This window comes from Nelusetta ayraudi, unplaced genomic scaffold, assembly GCF_046127955.1.
Source record: "Nelusetta ayraudi isolate G7.1 ecotype Tasmania unplaced genomic scaffold, CSIRO-AGI_Nayr_v1 ptg000048l, whole genome shotgun sequence".
NCBI classification, from domain to species: domain Eukaryota; kingdom Metazoa; phylum Chordata; class Actinopteri; order Tetraodontiformes; family Monacanthidae; genus Nelusetta; species Nelusetta ayraudi.
This window is the reverse complement of record NW_027466098.1, coordinates 4058268-4080000: the sequence shown is the minus strand read 5'-3', so window position 1 is coordinate 4080000 and position 21733 is coordinate 4058268. Positions and strand designations below refer to the sequence as shown.

Below are 21733 nucleotides of genomic sequence, written 5' to 3'. Positions count from 1 at the left end.
GCAAGCAGCCAAAGAGGAGGAGGAGGAGGAGCTTCTTCCTACACTGGCTGCTTTCAATCTGAACTAAAGCGACCGACTGAGGCGCAAAACAAAACAAAAAAATCCGACTACAGCTTCACACGGGGATATCGAAGCTCATCTCTGAGGGAATATTAGGGTCACTCGTTTCATCAAATCTCATTCTTACGATAAGACTCAGTCTAGAGAGAAAGAACTGTAATGAGGAAGCACAAGTCAAAAACTTAATTAGCTCGTATGGGGACTGGATAGCCACTCTTGCATCTGCCCCGTACGGTTAGAAAAAGTAAAAGTAGCCGTGGATAAGAGTGGGTCCGAGTCAGCAGACTCCCCATGATGTCCAGAGTAAGCAGCGCATCCTACAGCAGCGGAGGAGGAGCGGCAGGACTTCGCAGTGTTATCGCCCCTTGTAAGAACACGTTAAGATCGTTGACATGATTTTTTAAAAAGAAACCTCACAAATGTTTCCGTGATGCAGTGTAGATGTGGTCTTCAGAGAAACAATCATTTGTTGCCTTTCAGTTCTCAAGATGGGTGCCAGGGGGCGCTAAAATTTGGATTGGGAAGCTTAATAGTAACCAGGTTTGTTTGTTTTTTTCCCCCCAAAAGTGCGTGTATAAAGGAAGATAAACACTCGCGAGCATCAAGTCGGTTCGACCTCCTTGGAGATGTTGCCCCTCTTGGTGGTGATACAGTGCAAGTCAGTGGGAATAGAACCCACGGCAGCAGTGACGACTGTCAGGAGTTCAGTGGCTTTTTGGGGGGCGTTAGCTGCTTTTCACCCAGACCCAGAGAAATCTGTGTCTCTTGCAGGGTCCAAAGTTGCGACGCTGCACTCCAAGCGCAACTTTTGTTGTGCCGTCAGTCTTTTTCAAGCTTGTCTGGCTCCTTTCTACAATCAACCGTGTTGCTCATATCATCATCGACCAGGAGATGTAGAGACCACGGAGTCCTTGTCCGGTCAGTAGACGGTGGTGGGAAGGTAAGCGGTGGAAAAACCTAGATCCTTGAACCTTTATTATTATTGTCATTTTTTTTTTTAACATCTTTTTGCTGTTTTCTTTTTTTTTTTACAATAAATTTACACAAACAAGAAAATCCAAAACATCAAAAAAAAAAGAACAAAAATAGAAAAAAAAAAGAAAAAAAAAAGAAACGAGAGGTGCTCCAACTGTGGAGTTTTTAAAATCCGTCCACCCAAACAGCAAGGCCCTTATCTGCCAGTGAGCGGTTCACTGATATTATCTGGAAGGAGAGGAGCAGCGGTCAGGTAACAACACTCACTTGAAATCAATAGCAGGTAAAAACCACATACAAAACACATTAACTGCTAGATTCATACTCACCAACCCTATTTTGCAAATTGGATGTACAGCTCTATTTCGCAGATTCTCTCATACGTAAAATGAAATTTAAAAGGTGAAAAAAAAAAGTGTGTGTGTGGGGGTGCATCTGTTTCCTTCTTGATGTGCAGAGGAGCCACATGCTGGCAACATTTTAACTCAATTATCATGTCAAAAAAGGCCATAAAGTGATCCTTCTAGTGGTTTCTTTAAACCTTGTTTGTTGTAGAACACCAAAACTATTTTAATCAAATCTGGTAATGGCCACGTTAGTTCCCCATTAAACTCTAATGCAGGGGTGTCAAACGTATGGCCCACGGCCGGATCAGGCACATGAACTGGGTTTTTCTGGCCCGCGAGATGATTTTGCAAAGTATAAAAGTGAGCTGCAAGAATTCTTCAATGAAAGGAACCACTCTTCTAAATGTGTCCACTTGATGTTTTAATTATATATTTAATTATTTAATATTCATTATTGCTTCTGCTTCGCAAACAAACTTAATACCGGGGCTGAGCGAGTCGGCACCAAGTACAGCCACTCTGAAGCCACATTGTTTTTCTACCTACCCTATCACGTCTCCTATTGGCTACTCTCACTGCCCCAGAAAGTCTCCTATTGGCTCCACTCATTGCCCCAAAATGCCTCTGTCGAAACAGAGAAAGTGGTTGCAGAGTGCTCAAAGAGCACAAAGTAAAACAATGAAAACAATCTGAAATTGTTGTTATTTTTACATTGTTATAACCATACCATGACTTTACCGCTCCGACTTGCTTGGGAATATATTTTCCTCTGTGTGGACCGTGAACTAAAGTGAGTTTGACACCCCTGCTCTAATGTATCAGATTTTCCAAACCCGACTTGGAGCAACCGCTAAGGTTCCGTTTGATGCCGTACCTCATTTCCAACTATGTTCCACAAGTGCACAAGCGGGAGGCCTGTGTTGGTGTCGTAGTTTGAGACCTGAATGGAGACAAAAGCCAGACAAATGGCACCGTTAGTCGCCTTAGGCCCTCTAGAGGTGGGGCTGGGTATCATTACATTTATGATACAATGCCAACAATTTCTGTTCCACGTTCTGAATGATACTTTTTTGACACCAGATGCTTTAAAACCAATTTGAAAACAACAAAAATACATTGCAATTACAACCCAAAACTTTAATTTTGTGTTTCGCTGTACACTCTAATCAGGATTTCCTCCAAATCACCTTTGTTGTGTCATTTGCCGCTACAGCCATGGCACAAATGCTCTATCTTAATCTACCTTCATCACGTGGAGACACACTTTAAAATCTTAAGTATGATGACTCATAAACAAAAGTTACTTTAGTTCAAGCCACTATAATATGAAAGCCAATCACCAGCGACTTCAGATCTCGATACACATTATCAAATGACTATTGGCTCACAGACGCTAAGATTTACTTTCTTGGATATTGGAATTTGGCACAGAAAGATTTTTTTTTGCAATATTCAATAAGATCAAAGCATTTCAGTTTGTGCTACAAATGTATCAAAGGTGATGAATCCGTCGAGACAAGAGCGGAGAAGAAGGCCGACTTACCTGAGCGAGCAATGGCTCTCCTCTCGTCATCTCCTCCATTGCCGTCGTGGCCTCCTGGGAGAACTGATCTTCTCCTGATGATGCACATGAGCAAAACCGGTGAATGCACAGTTTGACTGGTGTCACATTCAAAATCTTTTTTTTGTTATTTTTTTGCACCCATGAACCTTCACTTTCATCATAAGCCTGTTCTCCACTAAAATTAGGGTGTTGACACGGTGGTTTTTTTGAATGCGGGACGACGCGCAATCGATGGGCATTTAGTCCCTTCTCCGCTGACCAAAACCAGCGGGGTGTCACCCCCGCCGACAAGCTCCGCTTTCACCGCTGCGTGTCTGCTGACGTCATCGCGCTGAGATTGTGTAGATAAAGTGCGGCAGAATTCTGAAGTCTGGCGGTGGCCAGTGTTCTTTGTTGTTGGGCACTTTTCGCGGAACGATGGTGTCGTTCACGCGTAAAAGCCAGAGGACAATGAGCCGTTTTCGAGCGCTGATGGAACGTACTTAAACACCTTTGCATCAGTACTTGATATAAGCCGCGACTGGCGCGATATTATGACTGAGGGCACGCAACGCTCAATGTCATCCCGTGCGGCAGGTAAAAAATGCGATGTGTGTGGGTGTCCCGATTCCACCGCAAGCCGAGCCGAGCCGATTTCAACCCGGGCCGCTTGCCGGGTTGTTTGACGAGTTATGTCGCGTTTCAGCGCGCCTTGGTGGGCCTGCTTCACTGCCACCAAATTCCGATTAGTAGTGGGACTTACACTATGTTTTTTGGCCAGTGGAGAAGGGGGCTATATCATCCAAATTCTGTTACAGACTATACACAGACAAAGGCTATTTGTAGTCCTCTTTTTTTTTCAACCACTGTTCCGTGGCACACTAAGTGTACCATTAGATAATGTCAGATGTGCTGTGAAAAAAAAGACAAATTTCATTTAATTAGTCGAAAAAAAACAACAACATTCCATTGTCACGCGACTATGCTTTAAAAGGAATGCGAGCCGACTTTCCTCCCTCAATCTCTCACAGGATATCAGCTTTGAGTGCAGCTGAGCGGGTTTCACACTGAGTGAGTATAGATAAATGAAGAGACTATATTGTCATTATTAGCCTGTGTAATGTGTAACTTTGTAATATATTTGGTTGATGGTGTGCCGTGGGATTTTTTTCAATGGAAAAAATGTGTCTCAATGGCTCAAAAAAGGTTGAAAAACGGTGTTCTCGTCAATTCAATTTGAAGCTGCTCCTGAAACCTCAGAGGTGGCAAATCATCAAATTATGTCATACCTGGTAGTGGGGCGAGATTATCCAGCAGTACTTCAGCACCTTGAAACGGTAGCGTTACAAAATCCGACCTAAAACAAAAGAAAAAGAAAAAGTTCCTCCATCAACCAAGGACTTGCAACAATAAAAACGGTGTTCACGTGCAAGAAAAGGTTGCTGCTGTAAAACTCCACTTTCCGCCCTCACTGCACGAGGACTTCTCCTGATCACCTGATCTGCCGTAGCGTGTCGATCTTCACTCGGTCGTAGCCGCCGTAGTCGACGTATCGGATCTCCACCTCATTGTTCTCCTTGTAGAAGGTGATGACCTGAGCTCTCCACCAGGCTCCGTCCAACGCCGGGGCCGCACAGATCACACCGACTGCACACAGAGTCCAATCAGCCGTCAGTCTCATGCCATCGAAGAGACTCCGCAGAGTTTCAAAAGTAATGAGGGCGTACCGAGCACCCGAATGTACGGAGCCGGTCGTGGAACTGTGGATTCTTCCTTGTGACGGGACAGCCGATCAGCTGATCTTTTCTGATTACGGTCGCCAAAGGCAGATGTACAGCAGTTGGAAAAGGTTTTTTCAGTCACCCTTTCAATTTTACTCAATCCAAAATATAGTGTCAATGCAAATTTGTCAGACAATTTTTTTGTGTGCGTTTGAAAGGCATACGTACGAATCAATGGAAATGTTTTTGTTCATTGGAGTGGTTCTCAACTGGTAGAGTCTTCGGAACCACAACTCAACTCCCACAAAATAAAATCGCTTGACACTTTCTTTCATGTCCGGTACATAAATGATTGAATTGAAATGCAGTTCTGAGCTGGACGGAACAGTGCATGTGCAGCATGTGGGTAAAGCTCCAAACGTGTGCACAGTGGATTCATGTTTATTATTATATTTAGAAAATACCACAGTTTTCATGCCGGTCCGTGAAAATATTGTCTCACATTAAACCCAGCCGTGGTGTAAAAAGGTTGGGCACCGCTGCTTTAAAGGATAGAACCAATATTATCATTGCAGTTATGCTTGACATTTGATGACATGATAATCTCAATTTAAAAAATCTCACATAAAACTACCGTAATTTACGGACTATAAACCGCTACTTTTTCCCCATGTTTTGAACCCTGCGGCTAATACAACGGTGCGGCTAATCTATGTTTTTTTACAGCTAACGGCCACTAGGGGACCTTCTCAACTATGGATTTTTGGGTGGGCTCGGGAAAGAGTGAGACAGGCAGTTCGCGCGAACAACGAAAGCAAAAGTGGAACCAAATGCAGTACGAGAGACAGAACGAGAGCAAGACAGTTTGCGCAAAGGAAGTTTTCACGCACAAACCCTCATTATGGAAAACAAACGAAGAATTGCATATGATGCAGCTTTTAAGTTAAAGGCAGTCGATCTGGCTGTCAAAGAAGGAAATAGAGAAATACTGATCAGTTCTATATCACAAGAAAAGGGCAAACACAGAACAAGGCAATAATGTTTCCGAGCACGGCGCGCTCGCAGCGGGACCCCGCAAACAGGATCCGCGGTGCGAGTCCAGAGTCGCAGGCTCGCAGCCGCGGAACCGATCCGCGGACCCGTTTCCTGACGAAACACCTGCGGCTTATAGTCCAGTGCGGCTTGTATATGTACACATTTGTTTTTTCCCCTAAATTTAGCTGCTGCGGCTTATATTCAGGTGCGCTTTATAGTCCGGAAATTACGGCAAGTTTGGACACGATTTAAGTTTAAATGTCGTTCCAAAAAAGGTTTGCTCAATTCTTTGAACAGGCAACCAGAGCAACATTTTTCCAGCAGATGAGCAACAGACAGCAGATGTACCTTCCACAGGCGAGGGCAGGGCAGGGGTGCCTGGCTGGGAGTAGCAGAGGAACATCTGCTGGTCGAGGCTCCTCAGGGCATGGTAGGTGGGGTGGGTGTGCTGCTGCACGAAGATGTGGCCCGCTGACACGATGTTCACCATGATCACCTCCACCATCACTCCACTGGGGAGAAGAAGCTGGAAAAGAGATGCGCCAACTTTTATTTAAATAGAAAACATTAACGTCGTTGTGGGAACTCAATCTACAGGCAAACGCGTGAAAAAAGGAGAATGTTTGCACCAGGACAGGTGTCACTTTGAGCAGACAAATTATTTTGCTTTCAGGGAATAACCATGCAGCAGTTTCATCGAGACCAGTAGTTCTCAACTGGTGGCGTCTCAGAACCCACATTTCTTTCCTTATCATGAAGTCGCAACCCAAATTTCTTCCACAAAAAAAAAACAAAAAACGCTAGCCCACTTTCTATCATGTCTTAGTAAATAAATCATTAAAATTATTGACTTGAATTGTGTGTTCTGCAAAATAAATACCCTACACCTTCTCTCTCTATATATGTATATATACATACATATCCATATTAAAACACCTTTTTGAAAAAAACAAACAAAAGGAAGACTGGTCATGAAGCCATGACCCAATCAAAACCAACTCCGCGATCCACTCTTGGGCTGCGACCCACCAGTTGAGAAACACTGATCGAGACGCCGACATTTTTGGAGTCCGCTTTGTCCGTACAAAGCTTCTTTTGAAGGCAAATCAGAAAATAGTTTGCTTAAAAAAAATGTCCTCGTGCGCAACATGGCCTAAAGACTAGAACAGACTAGGTGGAGGAGATGACCAGGTAGCAGGAGGACCCCACTTCTCCAGGCGTTTCAGAAACACTTCTTAAGACAGATTGTCACTCAGAAACATTTCATAGCGCAGTGTGACAGAATCTCATTTCATTGCTTGAGCAGCAAAAGTGTCAGAAATCATGAGGCTCATGTTCTTACCCAGGAGGTCATGGGCAGCGATGGTAACGTGAGGGAGGCGGGCTGAGGGGAGTACAAGTTGGTCAAATCCAAGTCTTTGAACTTCATCCCAATCAGGGCCAGCGCCGCATCCACTTGCTGCTGGGAGCCTGTCGACATGCCAGACAACAAATTAAACAACCTCGTCTGAAGTGCAAGCATTTCTTTGAAAAAAGGTTAAGGGCCAGATCCACATTAACCGGCGTTTGCACCAGAAAATCTGTGCAAATAGCACTAAAAAAAAAGTGGCTCCTATCCACAGAGAGGACGTAAAGGTGAAAAGTGGCAGAAAATGCACAGCCCTACAGCAGCTAGCGGCAGGGTTGTAGACCCTCTTCTATACAAATGTGAATAATTCGAAACGGCGCCTGACAAAGACTTTGCGCTCACAGCGCCTGCCAAGACCCAGGTGCAGTTTCCATCTGTCAAAGTGTTTCTGGTGTCAGAGCAACTCTCTCCTCTCTGAAGAGCTGATGATGAGGTGTGTGTATATAGAACAATGTTATACACACACACACACACACACATTATCATAAGTGAAATAATTTTTATTTTATTTTTAAGAACGCAAAACACTGCTAAGTTAAAGTTTACTTACACATGGAACCTGCACCGCACTTACTCGATCACAGTAGCCACTAAATGGTTACAAATTGCACTCAGGCGGCAGTAACTGTCAAATATATAACAATAAACGACAACATATATAAATATAGTGACGCGCCTTGACTGCCTTCCCATCATGACAGCGGTCGTAATGCCCAAAGCACACAGGAGCGCTAGAGTTTTTCTTTTTGAAATCCGACAAATTAAACTGACACAACGGTTGAGGTTTGTTCTTGCCGCACAATCAACCGCACTCGGACTCATATTGCAGCATTCCTGATGTGCGTTTAGTTTTGTCTGTGCTCCACTGCTTAGCAATGTGCATGTCGCAAAAGGCGCCGCAATTTACCACCACGCTCCATTCTGTGTGGATCTGGCCCCAAGTGTGTAATATTTGGAGATACGTGAAGAAGAAACGGGAACATCAAGTGGTTACATTTTCGATTGCACCGTCTTTCACTCTCCCTCCCCCTCCTGAGCTTTGCAGTGAACTACGGTACAGTGGCCTGCACACCCAAACCTGGATAACTCGTCCATCTTCTTTGTTCTTCGTTTATTTGAAGATGCAAGCGGTCACCCTCATTGAAAAACGCGCCGTCAACGCAGCTGGATTGTCCTCACTAGGCTTCCTTACAAATATGGCAGCTAACTGGGAGTAAGACCCTTGATCTATTTGTATGTATATACATAAATATATGTATTCTAAGGGTAAGAAAACCAAATGACTTTTATTGTACTTATTGTACCATTATACACTTTTTATTAATGTATTTATGGGCAGTATATTAAGCTTTTACCAATAAAGAAAATTATTAATCAAGCCAAATATTACACACTGGACCTTTAATTCAGCCAACCCATTGTGGGATGGATGAGTGCAGGACTTGAGGCATCGCCAGTTACCTTCTATGTGACAGATCTGGAAGTCCGACGTATAAGGCAGGGTGGAGATGTAGATCTTTGCACCGGAGTTCTGCTTCAGCGAGCTCACGTACCTCCCTTGTTTTCCTATTAGCCGCCCGACGAGGTGCTGCCGAAGGGTCAACAAACAGGTTTACTGCCGTGTTTCACTACACAGTGGTTACGCTTGGAATATTTTTACTTGTTTCGCTGGTGGTGCCAACTTGCCTTTGGCACCTCGATTTCCCAGATGACGACCTCCGAGCCGGAGGGCGCGGTGTGGTTGCCCTGGGCGTCGCCGGCACCCATCGTGCAGCCGCTGTCCACAGAGTCCATGCTGTTCACGTCAGAGCCTGGACACACACACGGTGTTAGATTCTGCCCCAAGCGTGGCGAGAGCAGAGGTTAATGAGTTGCACTGAACTTCATTCTAAAAGAAACAGATTAGGATTTTACAGAACTTCAACGTGCATCAGTACAGATTTTTTAATAGATGCACCGATACCACGAGTACTTGCATTTCAGTACTCACAAATACAGATACTGAGGACATAATAAGGCCATTAAACATTATAGAATTACTTATTACTTCTCCTTACTTACAATTAGTTTTTCTAGAACATGGGTGACTTTCACAAGTTTCACTGCAGTACAAACACAAATTTAACAAAACTGTCATATACATACATGCATATATACAGTATACAACTGGTATCTGTGTCGTGGTATGGACACATTTTATGTAGAGCAGTAGAGTACTGAACCCCGGTATCGGTACTGATACCCAATACTGGTATTAGTATCGGTGCATCCCAAATGATTATTGTTCATTTTTTCAGAGAGATGTGCCATTTCTTATTGAAACTTGCAGTCTTGGATTGACTGGGCCAGCATGTACTGGAATCATATAAAACATGTACAGTATGCAGTATTGTTTAGAGTTCCAAGTATCTGAAAGAATCTCTCCAGACCAGTGGTTTACTTAGAGGACTGTTTATTTTCCCTTCAGTTCTACTTAGATAGAACCCAAACAAGCAAGCATATTGAGGAGGAGTGCACAGCGATCGCATGAGGATCAGGATGAAACAAGGCAGGAGCATCCACACTCAACGGCTATTATTCCATTTTAAACCACTTTCTACAAGTACTTAAACGTGTGATTGTTTGAATTGACGCTGCAGTGCAGTTCATTGTTGTATTTCTGAATCCATGTTCACCTTTAAAAGGATGATTCAGAATGTTTGGACCGAGGGCCTCATCTCCAGGTTAGCCATCGTGCCATTTATCAGTGGAGAGGACTTTCAACGAGTGTCGACCAGTCCTTCAAGTTTACAGAGTTTGCTGCTGCCAAGTCAGCACAAGTCAACAGTTTCTGAAAAACAGCCTTACGCACCTCCACAGTGCACCAGAGGAAAATAAATTAGAACTTTCTTTGTAGACGTTTGTGTAAATTCAAAGGTAACTGTGATTCTGGTCAGGACGCACAAATTATCGACAATCAGATCAGAATTGGCCGATGCCATTTTTTAATTCATTTCTTTTTTTTTTTGACGCCCATATGGTCGATTATGTGGAGCCTGAGACGAACTTGATATCCTCGTCCCACCTGCTGGTTTTCAATGGATTATTATTCCGACTATTGCCATATTGCATTGGATGCCAACTTCTGTTTTTTGAAAAAAAGAAAGAAAAAAAATCCACTTCAATATAAGATACATCAGCTTTTCAAAATGTTTTGGAATAAAGAGGCATTGGTTTCCAATTTCAGAGTTTTGATGTGTATTTCAGAATGGGCACTGTACATATCAGTTAGCCATCACGGCAATTTATTTTTTTGACCGAAAATTCCACATTTGTGCATCATAGTATTGCATATTCCAACTGGACACGTTTTGCTGCACATAAGGAAAAGTGAAAGTGAAGACTGACATCGAAAGCATTTATTCTCCATTTTATTTTATTTTGAAGTATTAGTTCTTTCAGACACTCATAGGACCACCTGTTGTATGAGCCTGTTGTCACATCCCTTTTAACAAATCGCCACAACTGACCAAACACGACAACTGCTCCAAAGGTGAGAAGGTTGTGGCCCTTGTTCCCTCAGTCTGCAGTCAACTCTTAAGACAGCATATTTCAATTTCAGCCTAATGACATGAATATGGAGTGAAATCTGTGGGTTACATCTATGAACCAGACTGCCTGCTTGACTGTTAGAGTTGTAGAGGCACAACGGTGGGACAGCTACATAGTACATGGGTTGTTACACTGCTGCCACATGGAAATGCCTCACCATCATTGTGTTCATATAGGCTGAAATTAAATTTCCAATCTTTTCCCACACTAACAACTCCAGCCTCAAATTGGTGCCATTTCTCGCGTTTTGATTTGCACGCAATATTCAGCACCACAACTGAAGGCAGGGTTCTTGCACCATTTTTTAAAAGTCAGATTTAATGCTTTTTAAGACATTTTAGGACTTCAACAAATACAATTTAAGACCCCAAAATGTCATAAGCATTTCAATTTATTTTTACTGTTAAAGCAAATGTGTGCAATCAAAGCAATATATGCTGTTTTATTTTCACCACAGGTGAATGACTTGGAAAGCTGAGAGTTGGGGAACATGACAGCAAAGTGATGTCTTCGTTAGATTCCAGTGTTGCTTGCACTTTGTGCGATATAATCCTATTCAAAAGAATCAACAACCAGGCCTGAAGTAGTGACATCAACCCACACAGAAAAAGCGGTCGATAGAGTCAAATGGGATTATTTGTTCGCAGTCCTAACTAAATTCGGATTTGGTGAAAGTTTTATATCATGGTTATGCATTCTCTATACCAGGGGTGTCCAAACTTTTTTCACTGAGGGCCACATACATAATATAGGAGGGGCTGGGCCACTTACTAGAAATTAGGTATACAGCCTTAACTTTAGTGTATTAAAAGTCAGAAAAATAAATTAAAAGTGGTCAAATATGTTAAACTGTTGAATATAATTAAAGACAAACCTGTCTCCATCACAGCTTTCCATAAATGGCTCTTTATTGATTCATTAAGAAAAAGCTTTGCTAGCTCATTCTCAGAACAGCAGCCAATAAAGGGGAAAATGGGACGGGTCAATTTCAAGCTTGTTATTTAAGTTATTAGGCTTAGCAACACAGCTGTTAACGTTCGTTTGAAACGGTTGTCAACATTAACAGACTGGACTGGACTTAATAACAGGAGTGCTGCATTATTCTGGTGAGTGTCAGCTGCGCTGGGTGTGTAAACCGGGCCATCCAGCTGCGGTGCTGATCCGACGCCACTCGTGCCAAAGGTCCTGACAAATGTCACTCGATCAAGGAGGAAATCTGCATCAGATGAGATCAGCTGACTTTGCGTGTGCAGTGTGTACGCTGTGCACAGCGGTGTGTACTCTGTGCGTTAACAAGAAAAACGCATCTCAGAAAGTGGTGCGCAAAAGCAGGGTAGTGAAAGAATTGATGCGCATTATTGCTATTTATCGCCCCCTGGTGTTAAAACTAAGAAGTGCAATACACTCAGGCAAAAGTTGAAGTGCGGGCCATATTCTATTCTATTTATAACATTTCTAGCCGGCCAATTAAAAATGGACTGCGGGCCGTAGTTTGGACACCCCTGCTCTATACTCTCCCCTGGGCCAGTATTACGACTAACAATATTCAATCTGTTTAGTTTTTTTTCTAAACAGAGGTTGTAGATGGGGCTGCCCTCGGTCCCCTCGATTGTTCACACTTGCAATAGAGCTTTGTCTATTTATTTGAGGACCTCTCCCACCATCAATGGCATTACCAGGACAGAGCTGAAATTATCATTATACGCTGACGATCTGTTATTATACGTCACAAACCTAGTTGGAGCCTGCCCCACCATCGTTTCATTCTTCAATAGATTTGGACGATTCTCAGGGTATAAAGTTAACGTTGGGAAGACCGACTGCTATCCTGTCAAGAAATTGGCGATGCAACTCTCCCAGTTAGACACTCCTTTCAAATTAAGTCATTGAGGATTTAGGTACCTTGGGGTTAACATAGCCAGGTCCTTCAAATGTCTTTACGACGAAACTTTCTCTCCCCTTTTAACTGAGATTAAGACAGACTTTCTAAGATGGGGTTCACTTCCTCTCTCTTTGATTGGGAGAATAAATACTGTTAAGATGCCAAAATTAGTTTGTCTTTTTCAGTGCTTGCCTATAGTCTTACCAGAAAAATTTCTGTTTTAAAACGGTTGACTCGATTACTTGTCATTTTTTGTGGAATGGTCGAAAAGCCAGAGTAAGGCAAAAAATACTTCAGAATTGTAAATTCTATGGCGGCCTTTCTCTGCCCGATTTTCAACTGTCCTACTGGGCTACAAACATTGCTAAAATGATATTCTGGTCCAAATCCATTAATGTACCATGGTCTCAGCTGGAAGCAGTCATGTCCCCCATTCTCTCTGTCAGCTTTGCCGACAGGCCCGATGATCGCTAACCCCTCTGGCATTACCTGCAACCCTGGGGTTATTACCACACTCAAGATATGGTTTTGATTTAGAAAACTGTTTAAATTTACTGCCCCCAGAGGTCTAACCGCACAACAGTCCTGTGTTTAAACCCACATTTACTGATTCCACTTTATCCCTATGGCACGATAAGGGACTGAAATGTTTTGAGGATTTCTACAAGGGATCTTCTGTTCTTTCACAGATCTGGTCACTAAATTTAATCTTCCACCCTCTCATATCTTTAGATATTTCCAGATTAGGAATTGTGCAACATTTTTATTTCCCAACTTCCCTCACATTGCGCCTAAGCAGCCGTGGCGTGAACTCCTACAATTTAATCCTTCACAAAGGTCTTTAATTTCAAAGATTTATACTTCTATCCAGCCATATGATGACTATCTAACTATGAACACAAAGGAGATTTGGGAGCGTGAGCAGGATTTGATGAAAGATGGTGGGAATCCGCACTGAAAGTCATCGACAAAACCTCTATTTGTGCTTGCCTGACCTTGATACAGTTTAAAGTCGTATTCAGATGTCACTATTCCAAATCAAGGTTGGCCCGGAATTCCCCAAATGTGTTAGATGCCTGTGACAGATGTGAAGGCTCACCCTGTTATCTCACCCTGTTATGCCCAGCTCTAACCAACGTTTACTTCAATACCATGTCTAAGGTGCTTTTAAGGACTATTTACACTTCTCCTCACATGTAAATGCCTCTGTTATTCTTCTATACACATCAATATAATGAAATAAATAAATAAATAAATTCCAGTGTTGCAGACTGCTCAGTAAGGAAAGTCGCTATTGGCTGTCCTAAAAGTCGCTAGAAGTCACCAAATGACGTCATCGTAATGGATGAGTGTGAGATCAGTGTGAGAGGGACAAAAGAGAGTAATAAAAACACTAAATACGTTTTAGGGTGTTTTTATGTCAATAAAAAATATTCATTATATTAAAATATATTTACTACAATTTTCCGAATATTATTTTTATGAACATTTTATGAATTGTGTCTAAGAGGTTCAGTTGTGTTTCAATGTGCAGTGTCGTTGGCTCATTAATTAGTGAAGGCATTTGGCGAGTCGGCGCTTTTATGAGTGTCACACATCTTTAGCTTTCAGTTTAACCACCTTATTGAAGAGAATTGTTGTTGGACGACAAGTTCTTGGAATTAGGGGTGAGTAAGTGACTGAGGCTGTGTGAGTCAAATGCAGTGATTTATTTTAGTGTGACAAGAATAAACCTTCAAATACATTTAGAGGCTGTTTACACGAAGTCGGATTTTTCTGAAACCGCAGATCTTCGAAACTGCACTCAAAAAAAAGAAAAAAAAGAAACGCTTTTACACGGAGCTGGATTGGGGGGGGGGGATCCTGTTTCCACGAATACACTGGAAACTACTGAAAATGATGTAGTGCCTACGCTCGGCCTGTGTGGCGCCGCGTGTTTACTCCTGAAGGCGGAAGAAGAAGAAGAAGAAGACCTGGAGCACGCCGGAGCTCGCTAGAAACAAGCGTCACTGAGAACAAACGGGTCACTCGTGAAAAGACGGTGTGGAGAAAGGACAGAGTGGAACTTCAGAGTTACTTTAGAACACAAAGACCTGAAAGGTACATGTTAAGGTTGACTGGGCGTCGTGCCAGTAAAAGTTAGTTAATATTTTTGTTATTAAGGTTTCCTGCCTCAGTGTCCGCCGACTCAAAAGGAAATGAATAGAAAGGAAAACGGGAGGTTTTATGGCGGTTAAAACTAAAAGCTAAAGATATGCGACACTCAAAAGATAAAACCAGCTGTGAGGCTCCGACAAGCCAAACCTCTTGACTAATTAACGAGCCAACGATACTGCGCATTGAAACACAAATGAACCTCCTTTAGACACAATTGCAGAAAATGTCAATCATATAAAACAATACTATAACAATACTATACTAACATATATTTCTTTTTATTCATATAAATAAAAAAAAACACCCTAAAATATATTTAGGGTGTTAATTAATTGAATTAACCAAAAATGTGCTATATGGTGATGGATATCGTATCGGGATATAAAATGAGCTTTTGGTCACATCGCCCTGCTCCAGTTGAAACGGTCTCCACTGATAAGTAGCAGACTGAATAACCTGAGAATGAGCTACAGCGCATCATTAACGGAGCATCCAAAATCACCAGCTCACCCCCACGGTCCCTTCAATCACTTCACCTGTAAATGGACAATGTGCAGAGCATTGCAAGACCACCTCGAATCCCTCTCAGCCAGCACGCTGTGCCTTCAGGTTACTGCGCTCTGGGAGATGCTGCAGGTCAACTGCCTCCAAAACAACAAACCCGCTTCAGAAACAGTTTTGTCCCATTTGCAATTAACATTCTGAACTCTGAACATGGAGGGGTGGGGGGGTTGCATGGCCTTAGTGTTTGTCAGAATGGGTTTTTGTCTGGATGTATAACTATGTTGTGTTTAGATGTTGGAACCTCAGACACCAGCTTGGCTGTGTGGTTATTACAAAGAATCAGAATCAATCAGCGCTTCGTCCAAGAATTCTGACCTCCCAGAGCCTCAAGGCCGGCTGTAAGAGGTGGGACCCCCTGCTTCCATCCACAACGAACAACATACAAAAGAGATTCATTCACAACACTGAATGAATCACTGAATGATTGACTGAATTAATGACTATTCATTCAGATTTCAAAGACGAGCGCCTCACCTCCAGACTGATCAGTTTCCAGCTCGCACGTGCCCAGCACTCCATTCCCCAGCAGGACCGTCCCGTTGAGCCTCTTGATCTCACACATGGCTTCCACCGAGTTCTCTTCCATCCCGGCCAGGGACGTCCCTGCAGCGGCGGTGGTCTCAGCCAGCAGGGGCGCTGTTGCCACCTCCCTTTCCGAAAAGTGCGTGGCCTGGGCCGCCTCCACTTTGCTGTGGAGGTCCTCGCTGTTGGCGGCATCGCTCGAGTGGCACGTGCTGCAGGCCGAGTCCTCGGTCAGCGCACCGCCACCGCCCTTCAACTGTGCGTTTAACAATGTGGGGCTTTGCGCGCCACCGTTCGTCTGATGGACGCCGTCGCTGTGCGGGGAACACCCGTTCGCGACGCCTTGCTCGCCGTTCTGGACCGCCTCCCTGGACTTATGGCCAGCCTGCGAGGGTCTTGCCAACGGGTGGCTTGCCTCGGGAGGGGAACCCCGCCCGCCGCCGGCCAGCGACGTGCCGCTGGAGGCGGGCGGGCTGCTCTCCGTGACGCCAAGGACCTCCTGCGTGGCGGCCGAGATCACCTCGCTGATGAGTCCACAGGCCAGGAGCTCCAGATCTCTGTTTTCCTGGGGGTCCTCCGACCGAGCAGTGGGGTCGAGGGCCAGGGCTGTGGGGGCGGTGATCGGCGTGCTGGTTAAAGCGCACTGGTGCAGCTCCTGCGCCAGCAGAGGCATCTCCAGGGAGTCGCCCTCCGACCGGGCGACTCTCTGCAGAACCATCTTATCCTGCGTTTGAAGGGCGGTGCAGTACGTCGCCACCTCCCCCTCCGGCTCGGGCCTCTCGGCGTCCGAAAGGTTTGCGGGAGGGGAGATGGGGGGAGTCTGGAGGGACGAGACCACCACCTCCTCTTCTACCACCACATCTGCGTCTCGAACCACCGTCGACGGGAGGGCAGAGGAGCGTCGCTGCTCGGGGTTTTTATGGTCAACGGCCTGCGGGTCGTCTCCTCTTCCAAGAGCCGGGAAAGCAGCAGGGCTTTCGTGGAAGAATTTGTCATCTTTGTTGTGGACAGCGAGAGCCTCTACAGAACCCTGCTGTAGCAGCAGCGCAGCCTCACAGTCCTGGGCCGCCTGTGCAATGTTTCTGTGTTCCTGCGATATCTGGTGGCCGACGACCGGAGCCGTGTGGCTCGGACTCTGCGCGTCATCCGCCTGAGACCTGGTGCCTTTCTCCAGCAGACCGTTGCTGCCCTCTAGTGGCGACGCACCGAGGACCGAGGGGGTCGGGTCCCCGTCCTGGCTGCCGATGAATCGCTGTTTCTTCCGCGAGATGTACCACCACCAACCAATTAGTGCCAGGACCCCGGGGAGCGTGTAGGGCACGACCGCACGAAACCTCAGCGGCATTTCCTCTGGGCACTAGCAGCTACACCTGGAAGGGTGAGAAGAAACAAGCACGAGACCTTTTAATTTGGCATTATTCATTCATTCATTCATTCATTCATTCATCTTCTATACCCGCTTATTCCTATTCAGGGTCACGGGGGTCTGCTGGAGCCTCTCCCAGCTGTCTTAGGGCGAAGGCAGGGTGACACCCTGGACAAGTCGCCAGTTCATCACAGGGCCACATAGAGACAGACAACCATTCACACTCACATGCACACCTACGGACAATTTAGAGTGTTCAATTGACCTCACATGCATGTTTTTGGACTGTCTGGAATAAAATCAAGACAAAAATAAAGTTTCAAACAGTGGAGAGCTAATTCTTGCAAATGACTCCCTGACAGGTGCACCGTAGCCAATTTTGAATTTGAGCTCTATTGATATATTTGAAAATGTGACCATGTGCAACACAGACATCAGGTTCACATCACTTAATCTGAGGGCTCTGACAAATCAAATAGACGACAGTATGCCCCCCCCCCTCCTCCCATCTGTTTTAAGGCAACACACAGGAGAAAGATACTAAACTGACAAAAAGTGCACTTCCAAGACTTCTCACATTTAATTCAGAAATCACTTGTAAAAAACTAACAATATAGCCATCTAAATTTAGAGAAAGAGGGAGAATAGAAAATAGTGTCTGAGAATATCGTAGCAGTTAGTCAGAGGAATATTAGTGTTTTTGTTAACTTAAAACAAAATACATATATTAAAATAAAACCCATCTCAGATTATGAATTAAAATGGTGAATATAATCCAAATAAAAGGATTGTCAAAAATCATCAATAATGTAAAAGGGGCGGGGTTACACAATGATGATCCCAAAATGAAGGGCGGAGCAGTACATTGACCATTCCTGGTGTGCAGCCCAACACCAGTTGACTCCCTGACCATGTTAAGGAAAGGCCATGTGCACATACCATTCCTTAACAGAGCTGCCGAAAGCAGGAGCAATCACATGGGCCGGGGAAGGACTTGGTCACAACCTGCCATGCTCCCAGACACAGCTGTCATGCCGCGCTGAAACATTTGCACTTCCCAACGCTGACGTTTACAACGAGTGCCACTACTTGGCTCACGCTTTGAACGAACGTTCTGTGCCCTTCAAGGAACAGACGGCAAAGGTCGCTGCTACCTCTGATAAACACTCTCTAAGGTGTTTGGGAGGTTACTGACTGTACAGCCGTTGCCAGCGTATTAATCAGTCACTGGATAGCAATAAAAGTGAACTGGGCTAATGCGATAGCTCAGACCACACATCTTGTAACTGCTAATGTGTTTAAAGCTGACACAGCACAAGTGTGCTCGGTTTGAAGATGAGAGACTTTCAACTACATACAGGGAATATCACAAGCACATTTTAATCAAAACAGTTTGTGTGTCTAGCAAATTTGAAAAAGGTAAAATGCTAACGTTCAAATTTTAAATCCCAGAAAGGTTGGAGAATGTTTTCAAATGCGATGCCTAGTGGAAAAATTGGATCGTCCATTCCCACGGAAGCTATCATTTCAGAGTTGAGCGCTGCTTAAGTTCACGAGGGACAGGACAGGCACGACCACCAGCGCTGGAACGTATGAGTGAACTTGAATAAAGATTGAGAAAAAGTCAAGACGGATGGAAAAACGCAACTCACAGTTAAGAAGAGTAAAGAGTAAATGGTTTAGTATATTTAGTCTTCAGCTCTAATCTAAAACTAAGGTGCAGGGTTCCACAGGTGTAAACTGCTCATTCCTTCCTCTCAGTGACCACTGTGACCACACTGCTGATGAGGCAATATTGCAGCTGTCACAAGAATCCCTCCCCATCCAAAGTCAAGGATTCACCTGCAGAACACGGAATGAGCTGGTGCGTGTGTGTGTGTGTGTGAGTGTGTGTGTGTGTGTGTGTGTGTGTGCGTGGGAGGGGGTGGCACTCCCCATATTCACCTTGGACAAGGTGACAACGAGCCGTGGGACCGAAATCAAGCCATTCTCACAGGTCAAGCCTCACAACTTGTAAGCCTCGCAGTCCAGACTCACTCTGTGACCTTGGAGTCCGCACACAACCCGTAAAGCTTCCTCAGAACTCCGACCCGAACACCGCAGCATTAAAGCCACATTTACTACCGGCACTCATGCGAGAACTTTACGTTAATGCGAAAATTGCGAAAGTCCAAGTTCTCCGGGAAATCGCGTTACTATTCAGTAACTTTCTAATTTAGCGAGAAGTATGATAATAAGCAATGTCAAATAAATAAGAGCTTCGTTGGTCAAGTGCTAACTTCACTATCTAAAAATAATGCGAGTCTAAACAACACAGTGAATTATTAATTTTGTTTAAAAAAAAAATGCAATATAGGTTTGACTTAGTTCGTCTACTGTAACTGCACGGCACGGGGAGGCAGGCTTAGCTACAGCTAAACGACTAGCTGGGTTAGCTAGGTGGTCATGCTACCCTTCAAAAAAAAAAATCCCTTTGCCATTCCGTGAAGCAGAATTTGTTAAAACAAAAAAATTTTTTTTTTTTTTTTAAATGTAACTCAATCACGACACAAATCAGCCAAATTACCGGGGAAGTTAGCAATCGCCTAGCACTGAACAAACGAGTCTGACCGTTTTGACAACATTGAGACGGGTCGTGAAGTATAGGCAGTTTAAATTGAGAGAGCATGGGTTCTCCAGTGCCGACCTCACACGATGTCACCATGTGGCGCATTTCAAGAATATGCCATTCCCCTTTTCCAAACAATGCACAAGAAACGCCAGAAACTAGTGGGCGTAACGTTAACCCAAGTTAGCGAACCGTGTACGAGCGTGTTGTTGGCAACAACGTGCATTTAAGTAAGATTAAAACACACACACACACACACACACACACACACACACACACACACACACACACACACACACACACACACACACACACACACACACACACACACACACACGTTAAAACAAACGTAACGTGGCTAATCGCAAAGCCCACTGCGCTGCACTATTTTTGACCCGGAGACCAGTCCATGCCCGGTGCTTACTTCGCCGCGTAAGTACAGCATCGTTCTTAACAGTCGATCGAAAAGACAAACGCCGTTATCCTAGTGGTAGTGTACGATACCACCGGACCTCGACGACACGAAACGTCACACATCAGACAGCTTTGGAAGCAACTGAGTAACCCGATGAGCACCTGTGCCACACTGACGCAGGGTTAAAGGACATGTTAAGCCAAACGGTGCCTCCTACACGGGCCTCGGTCCCTTCGGGCTAGCTTGGCTAGCCGGCCTGGTACAAATAAATCAATAAATAAAATGTGTCAACTGAAACAACTTGCTTTCTGCAAACTTAGCATACATGTGTTCTGATTCACGACCTTGTGGTGAGAACAGAGGTGTGGGGGAAACCGCAGGGAGATAGGAGAATTAACGGTAGCTAATCTAAGTTACACAACGGTTGCGGCTAGCTCTGCTCTAGTGTGACCGGCTGTTAAAAGTAAGATGAGTAGGCTGGATGTTTCAATGACATGGGACTACAGCGCTCCGACTGTGACACAATACACAGTGGCTCGGCTGCAGACATATCGGGGAACACATCCTAAATAGTGCCGCTTGCGTTCTGCACGCACCCGCGTGCGTTAAAATTGAACTAAGTCACGCTTTGTGGACATTTTGCATGGCACGGCTATCGGGTTTGCTTGTCCAACCCGACAGCACTTACTGTTAGCTAACACAACGGCTCGCCTTTCTCGTCGCATTTTGTTTCGATCGATTTACTTACAGAATTTGATGGACCTTGGTGCCGCCACGGTGAGTGTGACTATCATGCGGGATTTTTTTTCCCCAAACGTGTCCCCCCGTTGGAAAGTCAACCTCACCTCCCCACGTGTTGACCGACTAGCACCAGTTTTTTTTTCTTAACACAGACGAAACAGCTGGGCAACTATCGCGAGATTTGCGCGCTCAGCCAACGGTAGTCACACGGAAATGGAGAATGCAGTCAAGGCGCTTTACCAGTTATACGCGTACGTGCCCCCTACCTCCTCTTGATGATGACAGTGTTGCGTAATATTAATGCAATATTAAGAAGTTTCACCGTAAACATTATTATAATTATTATGAACACAATCGATCCACCTGAACTTGTCCAACCACCACCAACGTAGACTATTGAGGATGCTCAAGGTTAAAGGGACATCAACCCCCCCCCCCAAAAAAACAAATTAGTATTTGCTTCCCCTGTTCTATAAACGGATCCACTCCGATAATTTTGTATTTCTGTCTTGTGTGACACTTGGCGTGTGATGCAGGTCATTTTATTCTGTTAAAAGAGTACTGACAAGCATTCCAACACAGTTGTTGTCCTAAGTCAAATGTATACGTCTTATTGTCTGTGGGAAAGGAGATTCACAATAAAAACAAATGCATTCTTAACTACCGCTTCTGCTTTTTGTTTTTTCACAGTCGCTCAAATTTAGAACAATCACATGTAGAATTAGCCCAATCAGACAAATTGATATTATCATTTATTTCTATATCATAGAAATAGGGTCACGGGGGTCTGCTGGAGCC

At 44.4% G+C, this 21733-nt stretch overlaps 1 protein-coding gene across 1 annotated transcript in view; it reads right to left on the bottom strand.

Moving 5' to 3' along the window:
- akap1b (A kinase (PRKA) anchor protein 1b) overlaps positions 1–21103 on the bottom strand; it is a 22718-nt gene extending 1615 nt beyond the window's left edge. The window contains exons 1-11 of the mRNA XM_076035779.1: positions 20943–21103; positions 15758–17175; positions 8776–8900; positions 8551–8677; positions 7024–7151; positions 6030–6207; positions 4422–4572; positions 4215–4282; positions 2926–2999; positions 2257–2322; positions 1–1263 (exon numbers count right to left, since the gene is read on the bottom strand). The exon at positions 1–1263 is cut by the window's left edge and continues 1615 nt beyond it. Of these exons, the coding sequence (XP_075891894.1) occupies positions 1201–1263; positions 2257–2322; positions 2926–2999; positions 4215–4282; positions 4422–4572; positions 6030–6207; positions 7024–7151; positions 8551–8677; positions 8776–8900; positions 15758–17150 (2373 nt within the window). The 5' untranslated portion in view covers positions 17151–17175; positions 20943–21103 and the 3' untranslated portion in view covers positions 1–1200. The remainder of the gene's footprint in view (positions 1264–2256; positions 2323–2925; positions 3000–4214; positions 4283–4421; positions 4573–6029; positions 6208–7023; positions 7152–8550; positions 8678–8775; positions 8901–15757; positions 17176–20942) is intronic.
- Positions 21104–21733: the final 630 nt, after the last annotated feature.